The sequence below is a fragment of the Dendrobates tinctorius genome, unplaced genomic scaffold (genome assembly GCF_039654945.1).
Source record: "Dendrobates tinctorius isolate UK_male_01 unplaced genomic scaffold, ASM3965494v1 ptg000308l, whole genome shotgun sequence".
Lineage (NCBI taxonomy): Eukaryota > Metazoa > Chordata > Amphibia > Anura > Dendrobatidae > Dendrobates > Dendrobates tinctorius.
In genome coordinates this window covers 953,416-980,183 of record NW_027361975.1, presented here as the reverse complement: position 1 = coordinate 980,183, position 26,768 = coordinate 953,416, and the positions used below count along the sequence as shown (strand labels likewise).

Below are 26,768 nucleotides of genomic sequence, written 5' to 3'. Positions count from 1 at the left end.
TGCCTCAATTAATTTTACTTTTATAGATATCTATTTTTATTTTTTAAATTTACCAGTAGCTTCTGCATTTTCCACCCTAGGCTTATAAGAGTCAATAAGTTTTCCCAGTTTTTTTGTGGCAAAATTAGGGGGGGCGGCTTATACACGAATATATACGGTATGTATTATTTGACCAATATTTCCAGGAGCGCTCACCTCTCCAGTCAGAAGTTCAATGATTTGATTTGTGAGGTCTAGAATCACGTTCTCCTGCTCTTTTCGAAACTTTGAATGAGGTAATGGCATCATGGAAGGGTTTTGAGTGTCGCCACATCCCGATGTACTGGGAGAGTTTTTGGGTGTTGTGCAGAGACCAGACTTCTTCAAAGGTCCATAATCCTAAATAAGAGGACAAACATCAGAGTTGTTAGGGGTTCCTTTACTGTGATAATTATTGCAAGATGTAGATTCCTCACCTCTCCAGTCAGAAAGTAGATGATCTCCAAAGTGAGATTTAAGATTTTTTTAGTCAAGTGGCTTCTGCCTTTGTCCATCTTCAAATGTCATCAAAAGATTTTCGGCACCCTTTTCACGTTGACTGTAAATTTAACGTTTAGATGACCTTTCAGTAAAATCTACAAAGATGCACAATTCAAACACTAATATCCCAATAGTGGCTGTTAATGGCCTCCTCTTCTAGAAAGCTAATTCATATTAAACCATGGTCCTGGAGAAGACATCACAGCCATGACTAACTACACTTTAGCATCCATCACTCCCATCTTACATGCCTTATTATAGATTTTGCATGCGCTATACCATTTCTTCTCAATATCTAATTATTTATACAGGGTCAAACATTTTGATCAACAAGGGGTTGTCCTAGTAATGCACAACCCCTTTAACTCTGCTGGCCTCAAATTCCACTCCACAGCTGCAAACCTACTAGCACTGTGTGGATGACTGAGACATTATCCACTTCCATCCAGATAGAAGAGGCAGCATTTGAAGGGACTGGGGTGGCGCTGATCGCATTTGGGAGTCACCCATTGGACTGAACTGCGCAGTCTGCATGCAGCTAGGATATGAATTAAACACTTTTTCAAGAGGTATGCAAGGGCACCTATGAAGATATGAAGGGGATACAGCAACCCCGTTTACATGCTTTTAAAATGTGATGTGCATGGTTTATAAAAGGTATAAAACTGGTGCCAGGTTTCCTCTAATACAAAAGTAGCAATTTAGCTGCAGTCAGACAAAGGCCACAAAAGTATCTCCCCAGATGTCCCTCACCATTAACTGTTAGACTGCTCTCTTGGCACTAAAAAGGCTGTGTACAAAACAAAGTTAGTTTTATACACCAAAACGCAAAGAAATACACTATTACATTTTTGCTTCTTACATTGCTTTCTATAGGAGAAAAACACTGAAAGAATTGCCATGCTTCAGATTTCAAAAACGACGCAATTCTCAAAGCATGTTTTTTGGGGATTTTTTTTTTTTTTGCATTATAGCCTTCACTGCTAGGTGTGATTTGTTTCTTACAGCAACACCCCAGGTGTAATTGTGCAGACACAATTATTAAACACTAGTTGTCATTTTGTGGTAAACGTTTAGAGGGGGTTGTGCCACTTTTGATCTCCTTTAGCCAAAGGGTACTTTAAAAGAGAAAAAAAACAAATAGATAAAATGTCTTGTTGCCTTGACCAGGGATGTGGAGTCAGTAAGACAACCCTCCAACTCCTCAATTTTCCTGATCCCGACTTCCAAGCACTACCTCACCACTGAGCATGTACATAAAGGACAGCACAGATTGATCTCAACTAAAAGCCGAGATCAGGGACAGAACAGACATTTATAGGACATTTCCCTGACCCCACAGCACTGATCACTACTGAGCATGTACATAAAGGGCAGCACAGATTGATCTCAACTAAGAGCCGAGATCAGGGACAGAACAGACATTTATAGGACATTTCCCTGACCCCACAGCACTGATCACTACATAAAGGGCAGCACAGATTGATCTCAACTAAAAGCTGAGATCAGGAACAGAACAGACATTTAAAGGACATTTCCCTGACTCACTACTGAGCATGTACATAAAGGACAGCACAGATTTATCTCAACTAAAAGCCGAGATCAGGGACAGAACAGACATTTATAGGACATTTCCCTGACTCCACAGCACTGATCACTACTGAGCATGTACATAAAGGGCAGCACAGATTGATCTCAACTAAGAGCCGAGATCAGGGACAGAACAGACATTTATAGGACATTTCCCTGACCCCACAGCACTGATCACTACTGAGCATGTACATAAAGGGCAGCACAGATTCATCTCAACTAAAAGCCGAGATCAGGGACAGAACCAGGGCTGTGGAGTCGGTAAGCCACAGTTGCAACTCCGACTCCTGGATTTTATCAGGCTCCGGCTCCTTCATAAATGGCCAATTCATAACAACAAATTTACTGTTGTAAAATATTAAACATCGTGCTTATTCAGTTTCTCACCATAATATAAGTAATCAGACCACTTAGAGCAAAAACTACATTTATTAGAATACAATTAGAATATAGCAAATACAGTTTAGAAAAGTTTATAAAAGTTAAGTAAATATGCAATAAACACTTTTATGCAGTTAATAAGAAGAAATCTATAAATTTGTCCTCAGAAAAAGTATTGCCTCTGTTAGATCCTCCTTCATGGATGTCCTCAAATCTGATCTAATTATTTTGAGAGCAGAGAACAACCTCTCTACACTAACTTGTGTTGGTGGCAAAGCAGTAACCACTTGGGCAACATCTCTGACAATGTCAGGATACAGAGGAATCGCTTGTTGCACTGTTATTTTTGATGAACTGTCAAATTTCTCAATTTCTTTTAGTGCACATGAAAAATTCTGCTGAAATGTACTGGCTGTGTTCCTTGATGGGGATGACTCTTCTTCTATGCGGGAACGCTTTGCACGGTCCTTGTGATCCAAATATTTTTCGAAATTAAATTCTTCATCAGTTGATGATGAGGGTGAAGATGTGGCAGGATGACCAAATTCTTCTTGTTCCTCCTGACTGTTCTGCAACCCTTTCATCCTTACTGCTATTTCAAGCAGAGCTTCTTTTCCTTTACTTAGCTGTTGATCATCTAGAAGAATCCGATGCATTGGGTCTACATAAACAGCTGCCAAAAGAATGTTATTTTGTAATAGTAGCTCCTCTCTCCGTTTCATTGATGTAGCAATGCCACTTGCAATTAACCCTCCTCTTTGGGACAGGCAAAACATCAGGTTCTTCCACTCCTTTAAGAAAATACCTGGAGTTAAGTCCTCTGCTTGTAATTTTTTAGTCACTGTAAATGGGTGCTCTAGCAATTTTTCCAGCTCAGTCACCCGATTCCACTGACTTTCATTTAGCGTCAGTTGAGGGTTAGCCATGTCTACAAGAAAGGTTTTCAGTTCAACCAAGCGCTGAATCATTAAGTACTGCCCCATCGTGTGGCTTGATCAATAATTGCCCCTTTTCCAGCACGTCTCTTCAAAATTGAGTCAACTTTAGGGGTTCTGGCAACAGTAGCCAATTTTCTCACCTTGCCAATCAGTGCAGCAGCATGTCCTTCTTGCAGACTGTCTCTTATAACCAGCTGTAGCGTATGCACAACACAGCGCATGTGATGAATGAAAGAACATATTGACACAGTTTCAACAAGATCATCTAAACTATCATGTTGCTGTTCATCTGAAGCAACTTCAGTTTGCTCCTCAGTTACAATACTGTGTTCCTCTATTTCAAACATTTCTGTGTCTTGTGGACCCAGAATGTTCTTCTAGCTGCTGGTCACCATCATTACTCTCATTCATTAGCTTAATAGTACTTATCATATTTGAAGCATTGTCAGTTACGACAGAAAGAACTTGCTCTTTTTTAAGTTCATAGTCTTGCAGAACCTTTTCCACCAAGACCTGGAGAAACTCACTGGTGTGATGAGCTTTGGTGTCTTTTACTGCCAATGTCTTGGTAACTATTTCATTTTTGTCACAAACAAATCGGACATTGATGGCAAAATAGTTCACTCTGTGACGTGTGCAGGCATCCATTTTAAGAAACAGAAAGCGTCCCTTGAGAGTTTTTTTAAATTCTTCCTTTTGTTTAAAAGCTTCTTCGATTACTAATTTTCTAATACTCTCTCTCTCCAGAGAAACACCAAGCTTGCAGGCCATTTCCCCATTCAGACACATAAAAGCTGGTCGTGAAAATAATGAAATAGGCACACTATCCTTTACAACAAGCTCTATGATCTGTTTTTTAAATGTATCTACTGTCATTGTCACAGTGACTTTGTCACTGACAAAATATCTTGCAACTGATGGCTGCAAAGTTCTCTGCTCCTTTGTTTGGCTGGAAGAGCTGGGCACTGGTTTGGATGCAGTCTTTCTCATCCACTGCTTTCAGTACTTCTGGATGAAAGCGCTGTAAATGTCTCTTTAGATTAGAAGCTCTGGTAGGAGCATTTTTATCTTTGCCTGAATATGCACTCATCTTGGCTTCACAGCATTTGTTTTCGTCTGGATCATTTGTCATACACTGACAGACATAATGTTTTCTATCTTGAGTGATGGTGAAATGTTCAAATACAGCTGATTTAATGTGATGCTTCTTTGACATTCTCAGGTTTTTAATTCTGCATTCACAATCCAAATGACAATTGTTTTTCCTAAAAACAATTGTACAAAATTATTGCCAGGTCGTACAACTGATATAGTGGTCAGTAATACTGTTATTATTCCTCATGTACTCACAGTTAACTGATGCAAAGTTTGTTGAAAGGATAATACTTCTTACAGTCTTCCTCTTCTGAGTAGCAGGCAGCTGTGAGATGCTTGGAAGATGCACACCTAGTATGATCTAGTCTAGAGGAGGAGCTTTACTACTAAGAATTTGCAACACATTTTCACTTTCAGTTTCATACATTGTAAGTAGGGGGGTTGGGGCAGCATGAGGTTAACCAAGTATAAGATTAGATAAGGGCAGTGGAGAACAGTGACACACAAGAAGTAAGAAATGTCTCTATCTCCAGCAGAACTGCTTATCACTGTTGTTCATAGTTTGATAGAACATATATATTTGAGTAACATTTATAAAATTCATATGAAAGTTCAATTATGAAATATTAATACATTTTTTTTAAAGCTGGAATCGGAGTCGGTACATTTCTACCGACTCCGACCAAAACTAACTCCGACTCCACAGCCCTGGACAGAACAGACATTTATAGGACATTTCCCTGACTCCACAGCACTGATCACTACTGAGAATGTACATAAAGGGCAGCACAGATTCATCTCAACTAAGAGCCGAGATCAGGGACAGAACAGACATTTATAGGACATTTCCCTGACTCCACAGCACTGATCACTACTGAGCATGTACATAAAGGGCAGCACAGATTCATCTCAACTAAGAGCCGAGATCAGGGACAGAACAGACATTTATAGCAGGGCTGTGGAGTCGGAGTTAGTTTTGGTTGGAGTCGGAGTCGGTAGAAATGTACCGACTCCAGCTTTAAAAAAAATGTATTAATATTTCATAATTGAACTTTCATATGAATTTTATAAATGTTACTCAAATATATATGTTCTATCAAACTATGAACAACAGTGATAAGCAGTTCTGCTGGAGATAGAGACATTTCTTACTTCTTGTGTGTCACTGTTCTCCACTGCCCTTATCTAATCTTTTACTTGGTTAACCGCATGCTGCCCCAACCCCCCTACTTACAATGTATGAAACTGAAAGTGAAAATGTGTTGCAAATTCTTAGTAGTAAAGCTCCTCCTCTAGACTAGATCATACTAGGTGTGCGTTTTCCAAGCATCTCACAGCTGCCTGCTACTCAGAAGAGGAAAACTGTAAGAAGTTTTATCCTTTCAACAAACTTTGCATCAGTTAACTGTGAGTACATGAGGAATAATAACAGTATTACTGACCACTATATCAGTTGTACGACCTGGCAATAATTTTGTACAATTGTTTTTAGGAAAAACAATTGTCATTTGGATTGTGAATGCAGAATTAAAAACCTGAAAATGTCAAAGAAGCATCACATTAAATCAGCTGTATTTAAACATTTCACCATCACTCAAGATAGAAAACATTATGTCTGTCAGTGTATGACAAATGATCCAGAGGAAAACAAATGCTGTGAAGCCAAGATGAGTGCATATTCAGGCAAAGATAAAAATGCTCCTACCAGAGCTTCTAATCTAAAGAGACATTTACAGCGCTTTCATCCAGAAGTACTGAAAGCAGTGGATGAGTAAGACTGCATCCAAACCAATGAACCAGTGCCCAGCTCTTCCAGCCAAACAAAGGAGCAGAGAACTTTGCAGCCATCAGTTGCAAGATATTTTGTCAGTGACAAAGTTACTGTGACAATGACAGTAGATACATTTAAAAAACAGATCATAGAGCTTGTTGTAAAGGATAGTGTGCCTATTTCATTATTTTCACAACCAGCTTTTGTGTGTCTGAATGGGGAAATGGCCCGCAAGCTTGGTGTTTCTCTGGAGAGAGAGAGTATTAGAAAATTAGTAATCGAAGAAGCTTTTAAACAAAAGGAAGAACTTAAAAAAACTCTCAAGAGACGCTTTCTGTTTCTTAAAATGGATGCCTGCACACGTCACAGAGTGAACTATTTTGCCATCAATGTCCGATTTGTTTGTGACAAAAATGAAATATTTACCAAGACATTGGCAGTAAAAGACACCAAAGCTCATCACACCAGTGAGTTTCTCCAGGTCTTGGTGGAAAAGGTTCTGCAAGACTATGAACTTAAAAAAGAGCAAGTTCTTTCTGTCGTAACTGACAATGCTTCAAATATGATAAGTACTATTAAGCTAATGAATGAGAGTAATGATGGTGACCAGCAGCTAGAAGAACATTCTGGGTCCACAGACACAGAAATGTTTGAAATAGAGGAACACAGTATTGTAACTGAGGAGCAAACTGAAGTTGCTTCAGATGAACAGCAACATGATAGTTTAGATGATCTTGTTGAAACTGTGTCAATATGTTCTTTCATTCATCACATGCACTGTGTTGTGCATATGCTACAGCTGGCTATAAGACACAGTCTGCAAGAAGGACATGCTGCTGCACTGATTGGCAAGGTGAGAAAATTGGCTACTGTTGCCAGAACCCCTAAAGTTGACTCAATTTTGAAGAGACGTGCTGGAAAAGGGGCAATTATTGATCAAGCCACACGATGGGGCAGTACTTACTTAATGATTCAGCGCTTGGTTGAACTGAAAACCTTTCTTGTAGACATGGCTAAACCTCAACTGACGCTAAATGAAAGTCAGTGGAATCAGGTGACTGAGCTGAAAAAATTGCTAGAGCACCCATTTACAGTGACTAAAAAATTACAAGCAGAGGACTTAACTCCAGGTATTTTCTTAAAGGAGTGGAAGAACCTGATGTTTTGCCTGTCCCAAAGAGGAGGGTTAATTGCAAGTGGCATTGCTACATCAATGAAACGGAGAGAGGAGCTACTATTACAAAATAACATTCTTTTGGCAGCTGTTTATGCAGACCCAATGCATCGGATTCTTCTAGATGATCAACAGCTAAGTAAAGGAAAAGAAGCTCTGCTTGAAATAGCAGTAAGGATGAAAGGGTTGCAGAACAGTCAGGAGGAACAAGAAGAATTTGGTCGTCCTGCCACATCTTCACCCTCATCATCAACTGATGAAGAATTTAATTTCGAAAAATATTTGGATCACAAGGACCGTGCAAAGCGTTCCCGCATAGAAGAGTCATCCCCATCAAGAAACACAGCCAGTACATTTCAGCAGAATTTTTCATGTGCACTAAAAGAAATTGAGAAATTTGACAGTTCATCAAAAATAACAGTGCAACAAGCGATTCCTCTGTATCCTGACATTGTCAGAGATGTTGCCCAAGTGGTTACTGCTTTGCCACCAACACAAGTTAGTGTAGAGAGGTTGTTCTCTGCTCTCAAAATAATTAGATCAGATTTGAGGACATCCATGAAGGAGGATCTGACAGAGTCAATACTTTTTCTGAGGACAAATTTATAGATTTCTTCTTATTAACTGCATAAAAGTGTTTATTGCATATTTACTTAACTTTTATAAACTTTTCTAAACTGTATTTGCTATATTCTAATTGTATTCTAATAAATGTAGTTTTTGCTCTAAGTGGTCTGATTACTTATATGATGGTGAGAAACTGAATAAGCACGATGTTTAATATTTTACAACAGTAAATTTGTTGTTATGAATTGGCCATTTATGAAGGAGCCGGAGCCTGATAAAATCCAGGAGTCGGAGTCGCAACTGTGGCTTACCGACTCCACAGCCCTGATTTATAGGACATTTCCCTGACTCCACAGCACTGATCACTACTGAGCATGTACATAAAGGGCAGCACAGATTCATCTCAACTAAGAGCCGAGATCAGGGACAGAACAGACATTTATAGGACATTTCCCTGACCCCACAGCACTGATCACTACTGAGCATGTACATAAAGGGCAGCACAGATTCATCTCAACTAAGAGCTCAGATCAGGAACATAACAGACATTTCTAGGACATTTCATAACTCTCCCAGATTATTATGAAAACATTTACAGTACATACTGAATTGTACGAATGGCGCTTCTGGCCATCGGGCCGGAAATACGCACACCGGTGACCCGTGTCACGTGATCACGGGTCACCAATGTGTCGGCATGACAACCCGAGGTCTCCTGGAAACCTCTATGGTTGTCAGTGCCGGATTGCTATGAGCGCCACCCAGTGGTCGGCGCTCATAGCAAGTCAGTAATTCAGCTACATAGAGGCGATCTGCTCATCGTCTCTATGTAGCTGAGTCGATCGAGTTGTACCAGCTTCTAGCCTCCTATGGAGACTATTGGAGCATAGCAAAAGTAAAAAAAAAAAAAAAAAAAAAAAGTTTTTTAAATATAAGAGTTCAAATCACCCCCCTTTCACCCCATTCAAAATAAAACAAAAATAGAATAAAACACACATTTGTTAAAACGCCAGAATTACGTTTTTTTGGTCGCTGCGGCATAGCATTAAAATGCAACAACGGGTGATAAATAGATCTTATCTGCACCAAAATGGTATCCAAAATGGTATCCTTAAGAACATCAGCGCGGCATGCAAAAAATACGCCCTCACCCGACACGAGATCACGAAAAATGAAGATGCTACGGGTATCAGAAAATGGCGCAAACTTTTTTTTTTTTTTTTTTTTTTTTTAGCAAAGTTTCAATTTTTTTTTCACCACTTAGATAATAAAGAACCTAGACAAGTTTGGTGTCTGTGAACTCGCAATGACCTGGGGAATCATAATGGCAGGTCAGCTTTAGCATTTAGTGACCCTAGCAAAAAAGCCAAACAAAAAACAAGTGTGGGAATTGCACTTGGAATTTGTTTCCCGTTTTCTAGTACATGACATCGTAAAACCAATGGTGTCGTTCAAAAGTACAAAAAAAGAAGTGAACCAGCTTCCCCCAAAAAATACCAAAATTTATTTGTTCACAAATAAAAACAGGATAAGGCAGGACATAGTTCACACGACCAAGTGTAGCACTTTTATCTGTGAACAAATACATTTGAATTTTTTGTTTGGAAGCTGGTTCACTACTTTTTTGGATCTGTTACATGTGAAACTACACGAGTCCCGTGCTTCCTCACATCACATGCTGCAGCAGGTGAGCTGTTTTTTTTTTTTTCTTTTCAGTTCAAAAGTACAACTCGTCCCGCAAAAAACAAGCCCTCACACAGCCATATTGAAGAAAAATAAAGTTATGGCTCAGGGAGAGAGGGGAGCAAAAAACGAAAAAGCAAAACCGGAAAAAGCTCCGGGGGTTAAATTCCACTGCTGCATCAAAGAAGAAATCAGTGAGCTGTTAGTGGAAAGGCTCCACAGACACAATAAATGTCAGCTGAGCCTGCAGATTCCAGCTGGACCATCCATCCAATGTATATGGGTGCCTCCTGGCTCAGGAAGTAGGGGAAAAGAAGCACGAGGCATGTTTAATCCCATCATCTAGATGGAAAACACACTACCAAATCAATAAAAACAGACCCTTTTTTTAATCAATTAAAAAAAAAAAATGTATTACAAGCAGTAATTAATGGCCTTCAGCTCAATCTCGAGCCATGGCAACTTGATGAATGAACGCTCTGTAGAAAGATTTATCTTCTGCAAATCTAGATAGGTCCACCAAGGTCTTCTCAGTCGTTTATAGTGATGAGCTAATGTGCTTGGATAACGTGTTAACCGAGCATGCTCGTGTGCCAATAGTATCTTCGGCGTGTTCAAAAAATACGTTATATCCCCGCGGCTGCATGTCTCGTAGCTGTTCGACAGAAGCAACACATGCAGGAAAAGCCCGTTTGTGAGACATGCAGCCGCAAGGACTCGAACATATTTTTCGAGCGATGAAGTCACTACTGGCACACGAACATGCTCAGGTAACACCTTACCCAAGCATGTGCGCTCAGCACTATTTGTTTGTTCTTGCCATCCATGGTATTGATAACATCCTTCTCCAGCACCACATTTCAAAGGCGTTGATTCTTCTTCAGTCTTGTTTCTTAATCGTCCAGGTTCTGTATCCATATGTTACTACAAAAAGGACCAGACTATGCGCGAGCCATGTCTTCGTCGCCAATGAAATGGTCCGTGTTTTGAAGACCTTGTCCAGTGACTTCATTTATTATTTGCCCACAGCTATACTCCTATTGACTTCTGGTGTCATCCCTGCATCTTGAGTGATCATTGATCAAAGTAGGCTGAAGTCCTTCACATCTTCCAGTCGCTGTCCATCTCGCGTGTCTCGGTCGTACCTGGCAGAAGTCAATATCTTTGCCTTCCTTGTATTGAGTAGCAGTGCCACGTTCGAGGTTTTCATCTTGACACTTTGTAATACGTTCCTCATGCCATCTACACTTGTTGTCACCAATGTCGTATCATGTGCACAAGCAGTGAAAAAAAAAAAAGGTCTAAATTGAAAGAGTGCACATTTATCCCTATTACAAAATTTGTGCAGCCGGTCGAGCTCCCAACCTTTACCTGGTCATTCTCCATTCTCTACTAACAAAGAAAAAAAAAAAAAAAAAAAAGTAGTAACGCACAGGCCAGTCCCATAGGGAATAAATCAGCAGCAGCCACAGACAGAACAGGGGCCCTGTGCAAAAGTAATATATGAGCCCTTTGCAATCAAGGAGCTCATTATAATGTACAATATCAACTACATTGGGGGTGTAAGTGGGCCCCCTTACCTCTTGGGTTCCTTTATGGTTGCACAAATTTATGACCCCGCTTCTGGAATGATTGTAGCACAAGTTATGCATGTGCTGGGGTAAGAGTCCTCAGTCATGCTGATCGGACCCCTACTTGTCAGTAAGTTGTCACCTATCCTATGCTTAGGAGATGTCCGGTGAAAATATGTTAACTCCTTTAACCCCTTCATGACCCAGCCTATTTTGACCTTAATGACCTGGCCATTTTTTGCAATTCTGACCAGTGTCCCTTTATGAGGTAATAACTCTGGAACGCTTCAACGCATCCTAGCGATTCTGAGATTGTTTTTTCGTGACATATTGGGCTTCATGTTAGTGGTAAATTTAGGTCGATAATTTTTGCGTTTATTTGTGAAAAAATCAGAAATTTGTCGAAAATTTCGCAATTTTCAAATTTTGAATTTTTATTCTGTTAAACTAGAGAGTTATGTGACACAAAATAGTTACTAAATAACATTTCCCACATGTCTACTTTACATCAGCACAATTTTGGAAGCAAAATATTTTTTTGTTAGGAAGTTATAAGGGTTAAAAGTTGACCAGCGATTTCTCATTTTTACAACAAAATTTACAAAACCATTTTTTTTAGGGACCACCTCACATTTGAAGTCACTTTGAGGGGTCTATATGGCAGAAAATACCCAAAAGTGACACCATTCTAAAAACTGCACCCCTCAAGCTACTCAAAACCACATTCAAGAAGATTATTAACCCTTCAGGTGTTTCACAACAGCTAAGGCAATGTGGAAGGAAAAAATGGACATTTTAATTTTTCCAACACAAATTTCCTTTCAGCATCAATTTTTTCATTTTCACATGGGCAACAGGATAAAATGGATCCTAAAATTTGTTGGGCAATTTCCCCTGAGTACACCAATACCTCATATGTGGTCATAAACCACTGTTTGGGCGTACGGCAGGGCTCAGAAGGGAAGGAGCACCATTTGACTTTTTGAATGGAAAATATGCTGGACTATTTAGCGGTTGCCATGTCGCGTTTGGAGAGTCGCTGTGTGCCTAAACACTGGAGCTCCCCCACAAGTGACCCCATTTTGGAAACTAGACCCCCCAAGGAACTTATCTAGATGCATAGTGATCACTTTGAACCACCAGGTGTTTCTAAAATTGATCTGTAAAAAAAAAAAAAAAAAAAAGTACTTTTTTTTCACAAAAATTATCTTTTAGCCTCAGTTTTTTTCATTTTCACATGGGCAACAGGATAAAATGGATCCTAAAATTTGTTGGGCAATTTCTCCTGAGCACACCAATACCTCATATGTGGTCATAAACCACTGTTTGGGTGCAGGGCAGGGCCCGGAAGGGAAGGAGCGCCATTTGACTTTTTGAATGGAAAATTAGCTCCAATCGTTATCGGACACCATGTCGCGTTTGGAGAGCCCCTGTGTGCCTAAACATTAGAGCTCCCCCATGAGTGACCCCATTTTGGTAACTAGACCCCTTAAGGAACTTATCTAGATGTGTAGTGAGCACTTCGAACCCCCAAGTGCCTCACAAAAGTTTATAACATAGAGCAGTGAAAATAAAAAATCATTTTTTTTTCCTCAAAAATGATTTTTTAGCACGCTATTTTTTATTTTCACAAGGGTAACAGGAGAAATTGGACCACAAAAGTTGTTGTCCAGATTGTCCTGAGTACGCTGGTACCCCATATGTGGGGGGGGGGGCACTGTTTGGGTGCACGGCAGGGCGCAGAAGGGAAGGAGCACCATTTGACTTTTTGAAATGAAAATTGGCTCCAATCGTTAGCGGACACCATGTCGTGTTTGGAGATCCCCTGTGTGCCTAAACTTTGGAGCTCCCCCACAAATGACCCCATTTTGGAAACTAGACCCCCTAAGGAACTTATCTAGATGCATAGTGAGCACTTTGAACCCCCAGGTGATTCACAGAAGTTTATAATGCAGAGCAGTGAAAATAAAAAATCTTTTTTTTTTCCTAAAAAATTTTTTTTTAGTCTGCAATTTTTTATTTTCACAAGGGTACCAGGATAAATTGGACCCCAAAAGTTGTTTTCCAGTTTGTCCTGAGTACGCTGGTACCCCATATGTGGGGGGAGACCACTGTTTGGGCACACGTCGGGGCTCGGAAGGGAAGTAGTGACATTTTGAAATGCTGACTTTGATGGAATAGTCTGCGGGCATCATGTTACATTTGCTGAGCCCCTGTGTGCCTAAACAGTAGAAACCCCTCACAAGGGACCCCATTTTGGAAACAAGACCCCCCAAGGAACTTATCTAGATGTGTGGTGAGCACCTTGAACCCCCAAGTGCTTCACAGAAGATTGTAACAAAGAGCCGTGAAAATAAAAAATCATTTTTTTCCCTCAAAAAAAATGATTTTTAGCCCGCAATTTTTTTTTTCACAAGGGTAACAGGAGAAATTGGACCCCAAAAGTTGTTGTCTAGTTTGTCCTGAGTACGCTGATACCCCATATGTGGGGGATGACCACTGTATGGGCACACGTCAGGGCTCGGAAGGGAAGTAGTGACGTTTTGGTATGCTGACTTTGATGGAATGGTCTGCGGGCATCATGTTACATTTGCAGAGCCCTTGATGTTCCTAAACTGTGGAAATCCCCCACAAGTGACCCCATTTTGGAAACTAGACCCCATAAGCAACTTGCCTAGATGTGTGGTGAGCACCTTGAACCCCGAAGTGCTTCACAGAAGATTGTAACGCAGAGCCATGAAAATAAAAAATCTTTTTTTTTCCTCAAAAAATGAATTTTTAGCTCGCAATTTTTTATTTTCACAAGGGTCACAGGAGAAATTGGACCCCAAAAGTTGTTGTCCAGTTTGTCCTGAGTACGCTGGTACCCCATATGTGGGGGGAAACCACTGTTTGGGCACACGTTGGGTCTCAGCAGGGAAGTAGTGACATTTTGAAATGCTGACTTTGATGGAATGGTCTGCGGGCGTCATGTTACATTTGCTGAGCCCCTGTGTGCCTAAACAGTAGAAACCTCCCACAAGTGACCCCATTTTGGAAACTAGACCCCCCAGGGAACTTATCTAGATGTATGGTGAGCACCTTGAACCCCCAAGTGCTTCACAGAAGTTTATAACGCAGAGCCGTGAAAATAAAAAATCATTTTTTTCCCTCAAAAAAAAAAGATTTTTAGCCCGCAATTTTTTTTTAAACAAGGGTAACAGGATAAATTGGACCCCAAAACTTGTTGTCCAGTTTGTTCTGAGTACGCTGATACCCCATATGTGTGGGGGAACCATTGTTTGGGCACACGTCAGGGCTCGGAATGGAAGTAGTGACGTTTTGAAATGCAGACTTTGATGGAATAGTCTGCAGTCGTCATTACGTTTGCAGAGCCCCTGATGTGCCTAAACAGTGGAAACCCCCCACAAGTGACCCCATTTTGGAAACTAGACCTTCCAAGGAACTTATGTAGATGTATGGTGAGCACTTTCAACCCCCAAGTGCTTCACAGAAGTTTATAATGCAGAGACATGAAAAAAACATTTTTTTCCCACAAAAATAATTTTTTAGCCCCCAATTTTTTATTTTCCCAAGGGTAACAGGAGAAATTAGACCCCAAAAGTTGTTGTGCAATTTTTCCTGAGTACGCTGATACCCCATATGTGGGGGTAAACCACTGTTTGGGCACACGTCGGGGCTTGGAAGGGAGTGAGCACCATTTGACTTTTTGAACGCAAAATTGGCTGGAATCAAAGGTTGCACCATGTCGCGTTTGGAGACCCCCTGATGTGGCTAAACAGTGGAAACCCCTCAATTCTAACTCCAACCCTAACCCCAACACACCCCTAACCACAACCCTAACCCCAACACATCCCTAACCCTAATCCCAACCCTAACCCTAACCCCAACACACCCCTAACCCCAACACTAACCATAACACTAACCACAAGCCTAACCCTAATTCTAACCCTAACCCTCTTTCCAACCCTAACTCTCTTTCCAACCCTAACCCTCTTTCCAACCCTAACCCTCTTTCCAACCCTAACCCTCTTTCCAACCCTAACCCTCTTTCCAACCCTAACCCTCTTTCCAACCCTAACCCTCTTTCCAACCCTAACCCTCTTTCCAACCCTAACCCTCTTTCCAACCCTAACCCTCTTTCCAACCCTAACCCTAACCCTGATGGAAAAATAAAAATAAAAATATTTTCTTTATTTTATTAGTTCTGCCTACCTATGGGGGTGATAATCGGGGGGTTCATTTACTTTTTATTTCATTTTGATCACTCTGTGAGTGATCAAAATGAAATAATGGAATCTGCAGCCGGCAGATTCGGGCGGGCGCACTGCGCATGCGCCCGCCATTTTCTAAGATGGCGGCGCCCATGAACCGGAGCCGCCGGACACCGGGAGCGACGGGGGGACTTGGAAGGTGCCGGGGGAGGGAGAGGGGGTGATCGGAAGCTGGCGGGGAGCGAAGAGAATGGGAGGGGGGGCAGATGATGACAGCGGCGGCAGATCGCCGCTGTCATTCAGTGGCAGGGGGGGCGATCGCCGGTGGGGGGGGTCAAATCAGTGTCTCCAGCCATGTCCGATGCTACTGCAGCATCGGCCATGGCTGGATTGTAATATTTCATCAATTTTCATTGATGAAATATTACTATCGCTCTGATTGGTTGTTAAAAGTGAAACAGCCAATCAGAGCGATCGTAGCCACGTGGGGGCGAAGCCACGCCCCCTGTGGTGAATTACAAATCCCCCTGTATCTGCGGGTCAGGTGACCTTTCATTGACCCCGGTCACCCGACCCGCAGGGGGGCTTTGAATTCATGACACAGGGTATGCGTCATAGGTCGGATTGGCACCGACTTTCATGACGCATACGCTGTGTCACAGGTCGGGAAGGGGTTAAATACTGTGGCTTTATAATGTTCCTAGCCCCATTATTAGATCTGGGCTTTGTGAACATCACTAGAATTGTGAATTACAATGCCAGATACTTCCCGGCTGCGAGAAACGCCTGCTTACTCACAACACCCCATACACAGGAATGCATGGCTGAGTCGAGCATTCATGTGTATGGGAGATATCAGCCTCAGCTATCTAAGGTGTATGGGCACCTCAAAAGGTGTTAGCCACTGTCATTACACCCAAGTCGGTGGGCACAATTTGTTATAAAAACAAGCTAGCTTTATTTACCGCCCACAGGTCCAGCATTGAGTCTTCATCTCTGCTCCTGAAGTCGGATAATGTCTGCATCGCCGACGTTACGTTAGCAGCCAATCAGGGAGTGCCGTCTACACCGGAACAGCAGTCGGGCTCACCGATTGGCTCCTTTCATGCCATCAGCGCTGAAGACAGTCAGACTTCGGGAACGGAAGCCAAGGCTCAACAATGGACCTGGGGAGAGCGAGTAAAGGATAGTCTTTTAAATTGCACCTGGAGATTTTTCTTTGTAAGCTGGAGCCCTTTAACCCCTTTCCTACATTGGACGTAATATTCTGTCCATGTGACCTGGGCCCTAAGTCCCATGGACGGAATATTACGTCTAATGCGATCAGCAGCGCCCACGTGGTGAGCGCCACTGATCGCGGCCAGGTGTCAGGGGCAGTCACGGACCGCCCCTGACACGTTAACCCCTTGCATACCGCGATCAAACACGATCGCGGTGTACCGGGGGTTAAAGGGAAGCATCGGCAGGGAGGGGGCTCCCTCTGTGCTTCCCTGAGCCCCCCACAGCAGCGCAATGTGCAGCGCTGCTGCGGGGGTCTCTTTCCCTACAGGTCCCCGAGCCAAGATGGCGACGGGGACCTTCGGGGGCCTGTAGGGAGCGAACTTCCTCAGTGCCTGCAAAGCGCAGGCATGAGGAAGTCTGCGTCTATGCCTCTGACAGATTGCTGATCTGTCACAGTGATCTGTGATGTGACAGATCAGCGATCTGTCACAGGACAGTGTTGTCCCCCCTGGGACAACATAATAAAGTTAAAAAAAAAAAAGTGTAAAAATAATTTTAAAAAAATTGCTAAATAAATTAGAAAAAAAAAATCCCAAATAAATTCATTTTTTGGAAATGAAAACAAAAACAAACTAAAAGTACACATATTTGGTATCGCCGCGTCCATAACGACCTGCCCTATAAAACTGTCCCATTAGTTAACCCCTTTAGCGAACCCCTTAAAAATTAAAAATAAAAAACGAAGCAAAAAATAATGATTTATTATCATACCGCCGAACAAAAAGTGCAATAACGCGCGATCAAAAAGACGCATATAAATATCCATGGTACCGCTTAAAACGTCATCTTGTCCCGCAAAAAACGAGCCACCATACAGCGTCATCAGCGAAAAAATAAAAAAGTTATAGCTCGCAGAATAAAGCGATGCAAAAAATAGGTATTAGACCTACCGGTAATGATGTTTCCAGGAGTCCATCCTGACAGCACTATGGAGGACGTCCTCCTCCTCCTTACAGGGACAGGAAAGCACACGAGAGGTTAAAAGGCCATGTCCCACCCCCTTTCCCTCAGTGATTTGACAAGTACCACAAGGTGGATGATGCTAGTAACGGTTTAATGAAACAATCATATTACAGCATATGACATAACGTAATACAACATAGTATAACATAACAGGGAGGGAACTACCCGTGCTGTCAGGATGGACTCCTGGAAACATCATTACCGGTAGGTCTAATACCTATTTTCCAGGACGTCCACCTGACAGCACTATGGAGAGTACCAAAGCACCTCCTCAGGGTGGGATTACTGCTTGGAGAACTTTTCTCCCAAATGCGGTTTGTTGGCCAGCTAACACATCTAGTTTGTAGTGTTTGCAGAATGTATTAAGACTAGCCCAGGTTGCCGCTCGACAAATTTGATCAACTGACGCCCCCGCCCGCTCGGCCCATGAGGCCGATACCGCCCTTGTAGAGTGGGCTTTTAAGGAATCAGGCGGGCTGGCGCCTTCAGCCTGGTAGGCGTCCGAGATTACTGAGGTAATCCAACGCGCTGTGGACGCCTTAGAGGCCTTCTTCCCTTTATTCCTACCTCCAAAGAGAACGAACAGGTTCGGGTCGACACGCCAACTATTGGTGGCCTCTAGGTATTCTATAACTGCGCGCCTCAAGTCTAGCGAGTGGAGCCGCCGCTCCTTCTCATTTCGGGGATTATCGCAGAAAGAGGGTAACACTACCTCCTGGTTCAGATTTCTTGTAGAGGCTACCTTCGGGGTAAATGCCGGGTCTAACCTTAGGATTATACTATCCTCTCTTATCTGGAGGTATGGATCCTTAGTGGATAGGGCCTGGATCTCCCCTATTCTTTTGGCCGTGGTAATGGCTACTAGAAAGGCCGTTTTACGAGTGAGAGCAGGGATGGCTATCTTCTCACTAAGGGCGAAAGTGTCCGAGCAGAGGAACCGAAGTACCAGGCCCAGGTCCCATGGCGGGGTGAGCTGCCTAATCGTGGGGCGCAGGCGCTGTGTGGCTTTTATAAACCTTATCACCCAGGGATGTGCAGCTAACTGATAATCGAAGAAGGCGCTCAAAGCTGAAACCTGGACTTTTAGAGTGCTGGGCTTGAGGCCTTTATTAAAACCTGCCTGCAGGAACCCTAGTATGTTAGGGAGATCAGGGGTACCTGCCACGAGCTCGGACCTGCCACCCTCCAGACAGAATCTCTTCCATATCTTCCGATAAATTGCCGACGTCACCGGCTTCCTGCTGGCCTGTAGGGTGGATATGACCTGCTCCGACAATCCTTTTGCCTTCAGGATGTCCCTCTCAGGATCCAAGCCGATAAATGGAGTCTTGCTGGGTCCGGGTGGTGGATCGGGCCCTGGTGGATGATGTTCTCCCACAAGGGCAGCTCGACTGGATCTTCTACTGCCAAGGCTCCCAGAAGGGAAAACCAGCTTCTCCTCGGCCAGTATGGCACTATCAATATCACTCTTGCGTGGTCCTTGCGTATCTTTCTGAGCACTGCCGGTATGAGGGCCAGGGGTGGGAACGCATAAGAGAGGGATTCTCCCCAAGTCTGACTCAGGGCGTCTACACCCTCTGGATGGTCCATCGGATTTAGGGAGTAGAATCTGGGAACCTTCGAGTTCTTCCGGCTTGCGAAGAGATCTATACTGGGGTTCCCCCAGCGCTGACAAAGCTGGTCGAAGATCTCTACGTTCAATTCCCACTCTGTCGGGTGGATCTGTTGTCTGCTCAGGTAGTCTGCCACTTCGTTTTGGGAACCCTCTAGATGTACAGCGGTCACGGATCGAACTGTCCGTTCTGTCCACGTGAATATCTTTTCCGCAAGTGCCTGTAGTGGTTGATGTCTGGTTCCTCCTTGGTGTTTCAGGAATGCCACTGTCGTTGTATTGTCGGATAAAATGCGGACATGACGACTCTTTAGTACCGACCGGTTTCTCCGCAACGCTTCCCAGACCGCGAAGAGTTCCTTGAAATTGGAGGATCTGGCCTTGATGCTTGCTGGCCACTTCCCCTGGAAGATCTTCCCTTCTATGTGGGCTCCCCATCCCCACGCACTTGCGTCTGTGGTGACTACCACGTATGGAGAGGTTGTCCAATGCACGCCCACCTGAAGATTCCTGGCCTGTAACCACAAGCGAAGGGACTCCTTTACTCGTCCTGAGAGCCTTAGGGGTTTGTCTAGCGACGCCTGACTCCTGTCCCATCTCGCGAGAATCTCTCTTTGTAACAACCGCGAGTGGAATTGGGCCCAACGGACACACTGGATGCAGGCCGTCATGAGGCCCAGGACCTCCATTGCTTCCCTTATGGAGCATTGACGCCTCAACAGGCCTCTGGTTCTGGCCTGAATGGACTTCTGCTTCTGCTCGGGTAGCCAGGATATTCTGTCGGCTGAGTCTAGGAGGACTCCCAGGAATACCTTTCTGGTGTCTGGTGTGAGGTCCGACTTCTCCCAGTTGATCACCCAGCCCAGGAACTCCATCACAGTAGTTGTTCGGATCCTGTCTCGGATGAGCGCTTCTTTGGATCTTGCCACCAGTAAGAAGTCGTCCAGGTACGGCACAATCACAATACCCTGATCTCTCAGGTAGGCCACCACCTCTACCACCAGCTTTGTAAAGATCCTGGGAGCTGAGGCCAGCCCGAATGGAAGACCCTGGAACTGGAAATGGCAGGTCCGGGCTGGTGAACTGATCGCGAACCTTAGTAGGCCTTGGGATGAGGGATGAATAGGAACCTGATAGTATGCCTTTTTTAGGTCTAGGGTGCACATAACTGCGTCCCTGTCTATCAGAGGAATTGCGGATCGGATTGATTCCATCCGGAACCTCCTGTATCTGACCCAAGCATTTAGTGGCTTCAGGTTTATGATGGTGCGGGCCTCGCCGGATTTCTTTATGATTGCAAACAGGGAAGAGTAGTGCCCTTTCCCTCTTTCTGACGGTGAAACTGGTATTATGACCCCTGAGTCTAACATGTCCTGAAGATCCGACCACATTGCGGAGTCCTCCTGGACGACAGTGGGGGCAATATATCTGTCGGGGGGAGGAGAATAGAGCTCTATCCTGTAACCTTCTCTGATGGTTCTGAGGACCCACTGATTGTTGGTGACTCGTGACCAGTTTGCTGCAAAGTGGCGAAGTCTCCCCCCAATGCCTATGGCGTCATTGTCTCCTCGATCTAGATGTCGATGCAAATGGGGGACCTCTGTTCCTCCCACTTTGGCTGAAAGAGCCTTTGTAGGACCTTCTATTAGACCTCGCCCGGCCCCTAAACTCTGACTGTCCTCTGAAGGAGCCTCTCCGAAAGGACTGGGACCGCCTGGGCTTTTCTTCAGGGAATCCCTTATTCTTATCGGACACCAGCTCAAGGATATTATCCAGGGCTGGACCAAACACCCTCAGACCCGAGAAAGGGATGGCACATAACTTGGCCTTAGAAGGGTTATCCCCCGACCAGGATCTAAGCCAGACTGCTCTCCGGGCCGCATTAGAGAGGGAGCTGTTTCTGGCCGCAAACCTAACTGATTCCGCCGACGTATCCGACAGGAACGCCGTGGCTGATTTCAAGAGAGGAAGAGATGCTAGTATCTCTGACCTCGGGGTCTTGTTGGTTAGGTGTTCCTCCAACTGCCCCAACCACAGGAACATAGACCTGGCCACCGAGGTGGCTGCTATGTTGGCTCTAATCAGGGCCGCCGACGTCTCCCATGCTCTTTTTAACAAGACGTCCGCCTTTCTATCCATCGGGTCTCGAAGACCGGATGAGTCCTCGGCTGGGATAGCCGACTTCTTAGTAACCTTGGCGACCGGGACGTCGATCTTAGGGACTTCTTCCCACGCCCGAGTTTCCTCGGGATCGAAGGGCAGTCTATTTTTAAAGTTTCGGGAGAGTGTCAACCGACGCTCTGCTTCTTTCCACTCCTCCCGGATCATTGCTTTGATGTGCTCGCTCACAGGGAACACCACCTGTTTGCGGGACACCAGTCCTCCAAACATTAAGTCCTGTCTGGACTGTGGCTTAGGGACTTCTTCCATCTGCATGGTATTTCTGACCGTGTGTACCAGCTCGTCCGTATCCTCCAGTCTGAATAGGTACTTTCTGTTCTGCTCCTGACTATCCCCCAGGATCTCGCCTTCTTCCTCCTGATCTGAGTCCCGGAAATCGGATTCCTCGCTAGGGCTCGCCTCTGATACTGGGACTGGTTCCCACCTCGGACGCTTGCGACCTGGCCCAGGGCTGGGGGATCGACGCCGGGATGTAGAGGCCTGAATCTCTTCCCTTATCAGCGACCTCATTTCGGAAAGTAGAGATGGCTGTTCCTCGCCTATGACCCTGGAGGTACAGGGACCGCATAGGGTCTTGCTATAGGTGTCTGGCAGCTTTACTCTGCACACCGGACATCTGACTGATTTGGCGGTGGCTTTCGCCGGGTCCTTCCCCGAGGGGGACTCAGCCGGGGTTCCCTTTTCCTGATAACATAAGGGGCACCTCATCAGATCTGGGCTGTGGGGACGGGTGGGGAGGGTGGTCTGCGCTATGCGCACTTACCCCTCCACCAGATGCAGTGTTGCCTTCCATCCCCTGGCGTCCGATGCAGTCACACAGCCTGGAACAACCTGTGACGACTCTGGAGAACGCTTTGGTCCAGGAGCGCGCGCGCCCTGGATTTGAAACCGGCGTCTGACGTCACCGGATGTGACGCTGGTAAGCCGCGCCTCCACTTCCTGCCGGCATCTGCGCGCGACCGCGCTCGGCGCGTGCAGGGAGCCATTCCTGCTATGGCGCTCCGGCCTCCACTGCCCAGACGTCGGCGTCGTCCTGCGGGTACTCGGCCCGCCGCGGCCGATTGCGCCCACTTCTGTCGGTGCCCGCACGGCCAGCCGCCTGCGGGGAGCCGACCCGTCCTGGAGCCGAGAGCCCCCCCACCGGGAGGAACGGCTCCCTCCAGGAGCGCCGTCCTGCTCCTGGCCTTTGGAGCCGAGGGACTCCCCACCGGGAAGTTTCGGCCCCGGGACCTCTTGACAGGGGAAGGATTGGACCGGCCGCACGATCCCCTGGGTCCCTCCGGTAAGCTCTCGCGTGTCCCTCCGTGCAGGGACAGGAAAAAACACTGAGGGAAAGGGGGTGGGACATGGCCTTTTAACCTCTCGTGTGCTTTCCTGTCCCTGTAAGGAGGAGGAGGACGTCCTCCATAGTGCTGTCAGGTGGACGTCCTGGAAATAATTATTTTTTATATAAAAGTTTTCATTGCATAAAACCGCCAAAGCATAAAAAAACGACATAAATGAGGTATCGCTGTAACCGTACCGACCCGAAGAATAAAACCGCTTTATCAATTTTACCGCACACGGAACGGTGTAAACGCACCCCCCAAAAGAAATTCATGAAACGCTGGTTTTTGTTCGTTCTGCATCCCAAAAATCGGAATAAAAAGCGATCAAAAAATGTCACGTGCCCGAAAAATTATACCAATAAAAACGTCAACTCGTCCCGCAAAAAATAAGACCTCACATGACTCGGTGGGTCAAAATATGGAAAAAATTATAGCTCTCAATATGTGGTGATTCAAAAACTATTTTTACAATAAAAAGCGTCTTTTAGCGTGTGACAGCTGCCAAAAATAAAAACCGCCATAAATAGTAAATCAAACCCCCCGTTATCACCCCCTTAGTTAGGGAAAAATAATAAAATTAAAAGAAAATGTATTTATTTCCATTTTCCCATTAGGGTTAGGGCTAGGGTTAGGACTGAGATTAGGGTTAGGGGTGTGTTTGGGTTAGGGTTGGAGTTATAGTCGGGGGGTTTCCACTGTTTGGGCACATCAGGGGCTCTCCAAAGGCAACATGGCGTCTGATCTCAATTCCAGCCAATTCTGCGTTGAAAAAGTCAAATGGTGCTCCTTCCCTTCCAAGCTCTGCCATGCGCCCAAACAGTGTTTTACCCCCACATATAGGGTATCAGCCTACTCAGGACAAATTGCAAAACAACTTTTGGGGTCCAATTTCTCCTGTTACCCTAAGGAAAATAAAAAATTGGGGGCAAAAATATAATTTTTGTGGAAAAAAATGATTTTTTTATTTTGACGCCCGGGCGTTATAAACTTCTGTGAATCACTTGGGGGTTCAAAGTGCTCACCACACATCTAGATAAGTTCCTTAGGGGGTCTAGTTTCCAAAATGGGGTCAGTGGGGTGTTTCAATAGTTTAGGTACATCAGGGGCTCTCCAAACGCACATGACACCCGCAGACCATTCCATCAAAGTCTGCATTTCAAAACGTCACTACTTCCCTTCCGAGCCCCGACGTGTGCCCATACAGTAGTTTTCTCCCACATATGGGGTATCAGCATACTCAGGACAAATTGGACAACAACTTTTGGCGTCCAATTTCCCTGGTACCCTTGGGAAAATAAAAAAATTGGGGACTAATTGATCATGTTTGTGGAAAAAAATACGATTTTTTTTATTTTCATGCCCGGGCATTATAAACTTCTGTGAAGCCCTTGGGGGCTCAAAGTGCTCACCACACATCTAGATAAGTTCCTTAGGGGGTCTAGTTTCCAAAAAGGTGTCATTTGTTGGGGGTTTCCACTGTTTTGGTACATCAGGGGCTTTCCAAACGCAACATGGTGTCCGATCTCAATTTCAGCCAAAAAGTCAAATGGTGTTGCTTCCATTCCGAGCTCTGCCATGCGCCCAAATAGTGGTTTACCCTCACATGTGAGGTATCAGCGTACTCAGGACAAATTGCACAATAACTTTTAGGGTCCTGTTACCCTTGTAAAAATCAGAATTGAAGAGATCATTTTTGTGGAAAAAATATGATTTTTTAATTGTACCGCTGTACGTTATAAACTTCTGTGAAGCCCTTGTGGGTTCAAAGTTCTCACCACATATCTAGATAAGTTCCTTGGGGGGTCTATTTTCCAAAATGGGGTCACTTGTGGGGGGTTTCCACTGTTTAGGTACTTCAGGGGCTCTCCAAACGCGACATGGCGTCCGATCTGAATTCCAGCCAATTTTGCATTGAAAAAGTCAAACGGCGCTCCTTCCCTTCTGAGCTCTGCCATGCGCTGAAACAGTGGTTCCCCCCCACATATCAGGTATCAGCGTGCTCAGGACAAATTGCACAATAACTTTTGCAGTCCAATTTCTCCTGTTACCCTTGGTAAAATTAAAAAAATTGAACCTGAAGTATTTTTTTTGTTTAAAAAAGTTAGATGTTCATTTTTTTTTAAATATTCAAAAAATTCCTGTGACACAAGTAAAGGGTTAATAAACTTCTTGAATGTGGTTTTGAGCACCTTAAGGGGTGCAGTTTTTAGAATGGTGTCACTTTTGGGTATTTTCTATCATATAGACCCCTCAAAGTGACTTCAAATGTGATGTGGTCCTAAAAATAAAATGGTGTTGGAAAAATGAGAAATCGCTGGTCAATTTTTAACCCTTATAACTTCCTAACAAAAAAAAATTTTGGTTCCAAAATTGTGCTGATGTAAAGTAAATATGTGGGAAATGTTAGTTATTCAGTTTTTTGTGTGCTGTATCTCTGTGATTTAAGGGCATAAAAATTCCAAGCTGGAAAATTGCGAAATTTTGAAAACTTTCACCAAATTTCCATTTTTTTCACAAATAAACGCAAGTTATTTGAATGAAATTTTACCACTAACATGAAGTACAATATGTCACGAGAAAACAATGTCAGAATCACCGGGATCCATGGAAGCGTTCCAGAGTTATGACCTCATAAAGGGACAGTGGTCAGAATTGTAAAAATTGGCCTGGTCATGAACGTGCAAACCACCCTTGGGGGTGAAGGGGTTAATGCAGCCAGCGCAAGCTGGGGGCTGCACAGACACTTCTTTATCAGCTCACATCGCCCTAATTGCTCCAACAATGGCCACTCTAAACCAAGAAACTGCATCCAGTCCTGGGGGTAAAGATGACAACTATTCTAATTGCTCCAATAAGACCACCATGAGCACTCTGCAGCAATAAGAGCCCAAGCAATACATGTGTACACATACACCATCTGGAGACCACCCCGTGCCATCCGCCCCCTCTGCCGGAACACACACAACACCATTACCTAGCGCGACTCCGGTCCCATCAATAATGACGTCTCTCACTCTCAGCATGCTTCCTGACCGGAAGTTTATGTCGCGGCACATATCACTTCCGGACTATGCAGCTCACCGATGCGTTCCATCTGAGGTAAGTCCCGCTTAGCTTCCGGCCTTTCAGTACCACGTGACTTCCTGGCACTGACTTCCGGCCCTACTCTGCAGCAGTCGTGCTTAGCTGTGGGGTGTCAGACAGCCAGGCTGACATTCTTATCTGGAGCGTGTCCTTATACTGCCTTATCTTCCAGCTTCTGATATATTCTCCCTGGCTTGGAGTATATTTATCTTCTGTTTTCTTGGACGGAATTTGCTGCTGGAGCTTTACTTCAGGGTTACATGGGGCAGAACTCTAAGCTCCTAGCCTTTGGAATCTGCTCTTTTTTTTCTCTGATACTCAGGACCCATATAACAGACATGGCAACACCAGGAACTTTATCAAAAGCAGTGTATGCCCCATCCACAGTGTAGGTGATCACTTGCTGATCAGCGCTTATCCCACCGCTCGGACCCTCATTGATCAATAGATCAGGGAACTTTTATCCCTTTTAGAATGGAACAGCAATACACATGCTCGACAGCCAGTCAGTTAATTCCCTATGGGACTGTCGAGCGTTGCACTCAGGTTTTTACTACAGTCCTATTGAGAATAAATGGAGCGACAGTTGGCGACCGACCTGCCGTACCATCCGGTAACCGAAATAAAAGTTTCTGCCAATCTGTAGAGTCCCTTTAGTTGGACACCTGCAGATACAGGTGCATCTCTCAAAATTAGACTATCATCAAAAAGTTAATTTATTAAGTTATTGTGGATACTTCACACTAGACCTTGGAAGTCAAGTTCCCAGAGTCTGGAGGAAGAGTGGAGAAGACAGACAATCCTAGCTGCTTGAGG

General features: G+C 44.4%; 1 protein-coding gene across 4 annotated transcripts in view; it reads right to left on the bottom strand.

The window, feature by feature from the left end:
* LOC141073605 (oocyte zinc finger protein XlCOF7.1-like) overlaps positions 1 to 26,012 on the bottom strand; it is a 91,702-nt gene extending 65,690 nt beyond the window's left edge. For 2 of the 4 annotated variants that reach the window (XM_073560899.1, XM_073560900.1), the window contains exons 1-3: positions 25,843 to 26,012; positions 456 to 577; positions 196 to 378 (exon numbers count right to left, since the gene is read on the bottom strand). In XM_073560899.1, the coding sequence (XP_073417000.1) occupies positions 196 to 378; positions 456 to 533 (261 nt within the window). In that variant the 5' untranslated portion in view covers positions 534 to 577; positions 25,843 to 26,012. Of the gene's footprint in view, positions 1 to 195; positions 379 to 455; positions 578 to 25,780; positions 25,802 to 25,842 lie in introns of those variants that run through there. The other 2 variants (XR_012227016.1, XR_012227017.1) reach the window with 2 other exon arrangements.
* Between the last annotated feature and the right edge of the window lie 756 nt (positions 26,013 to 26,768).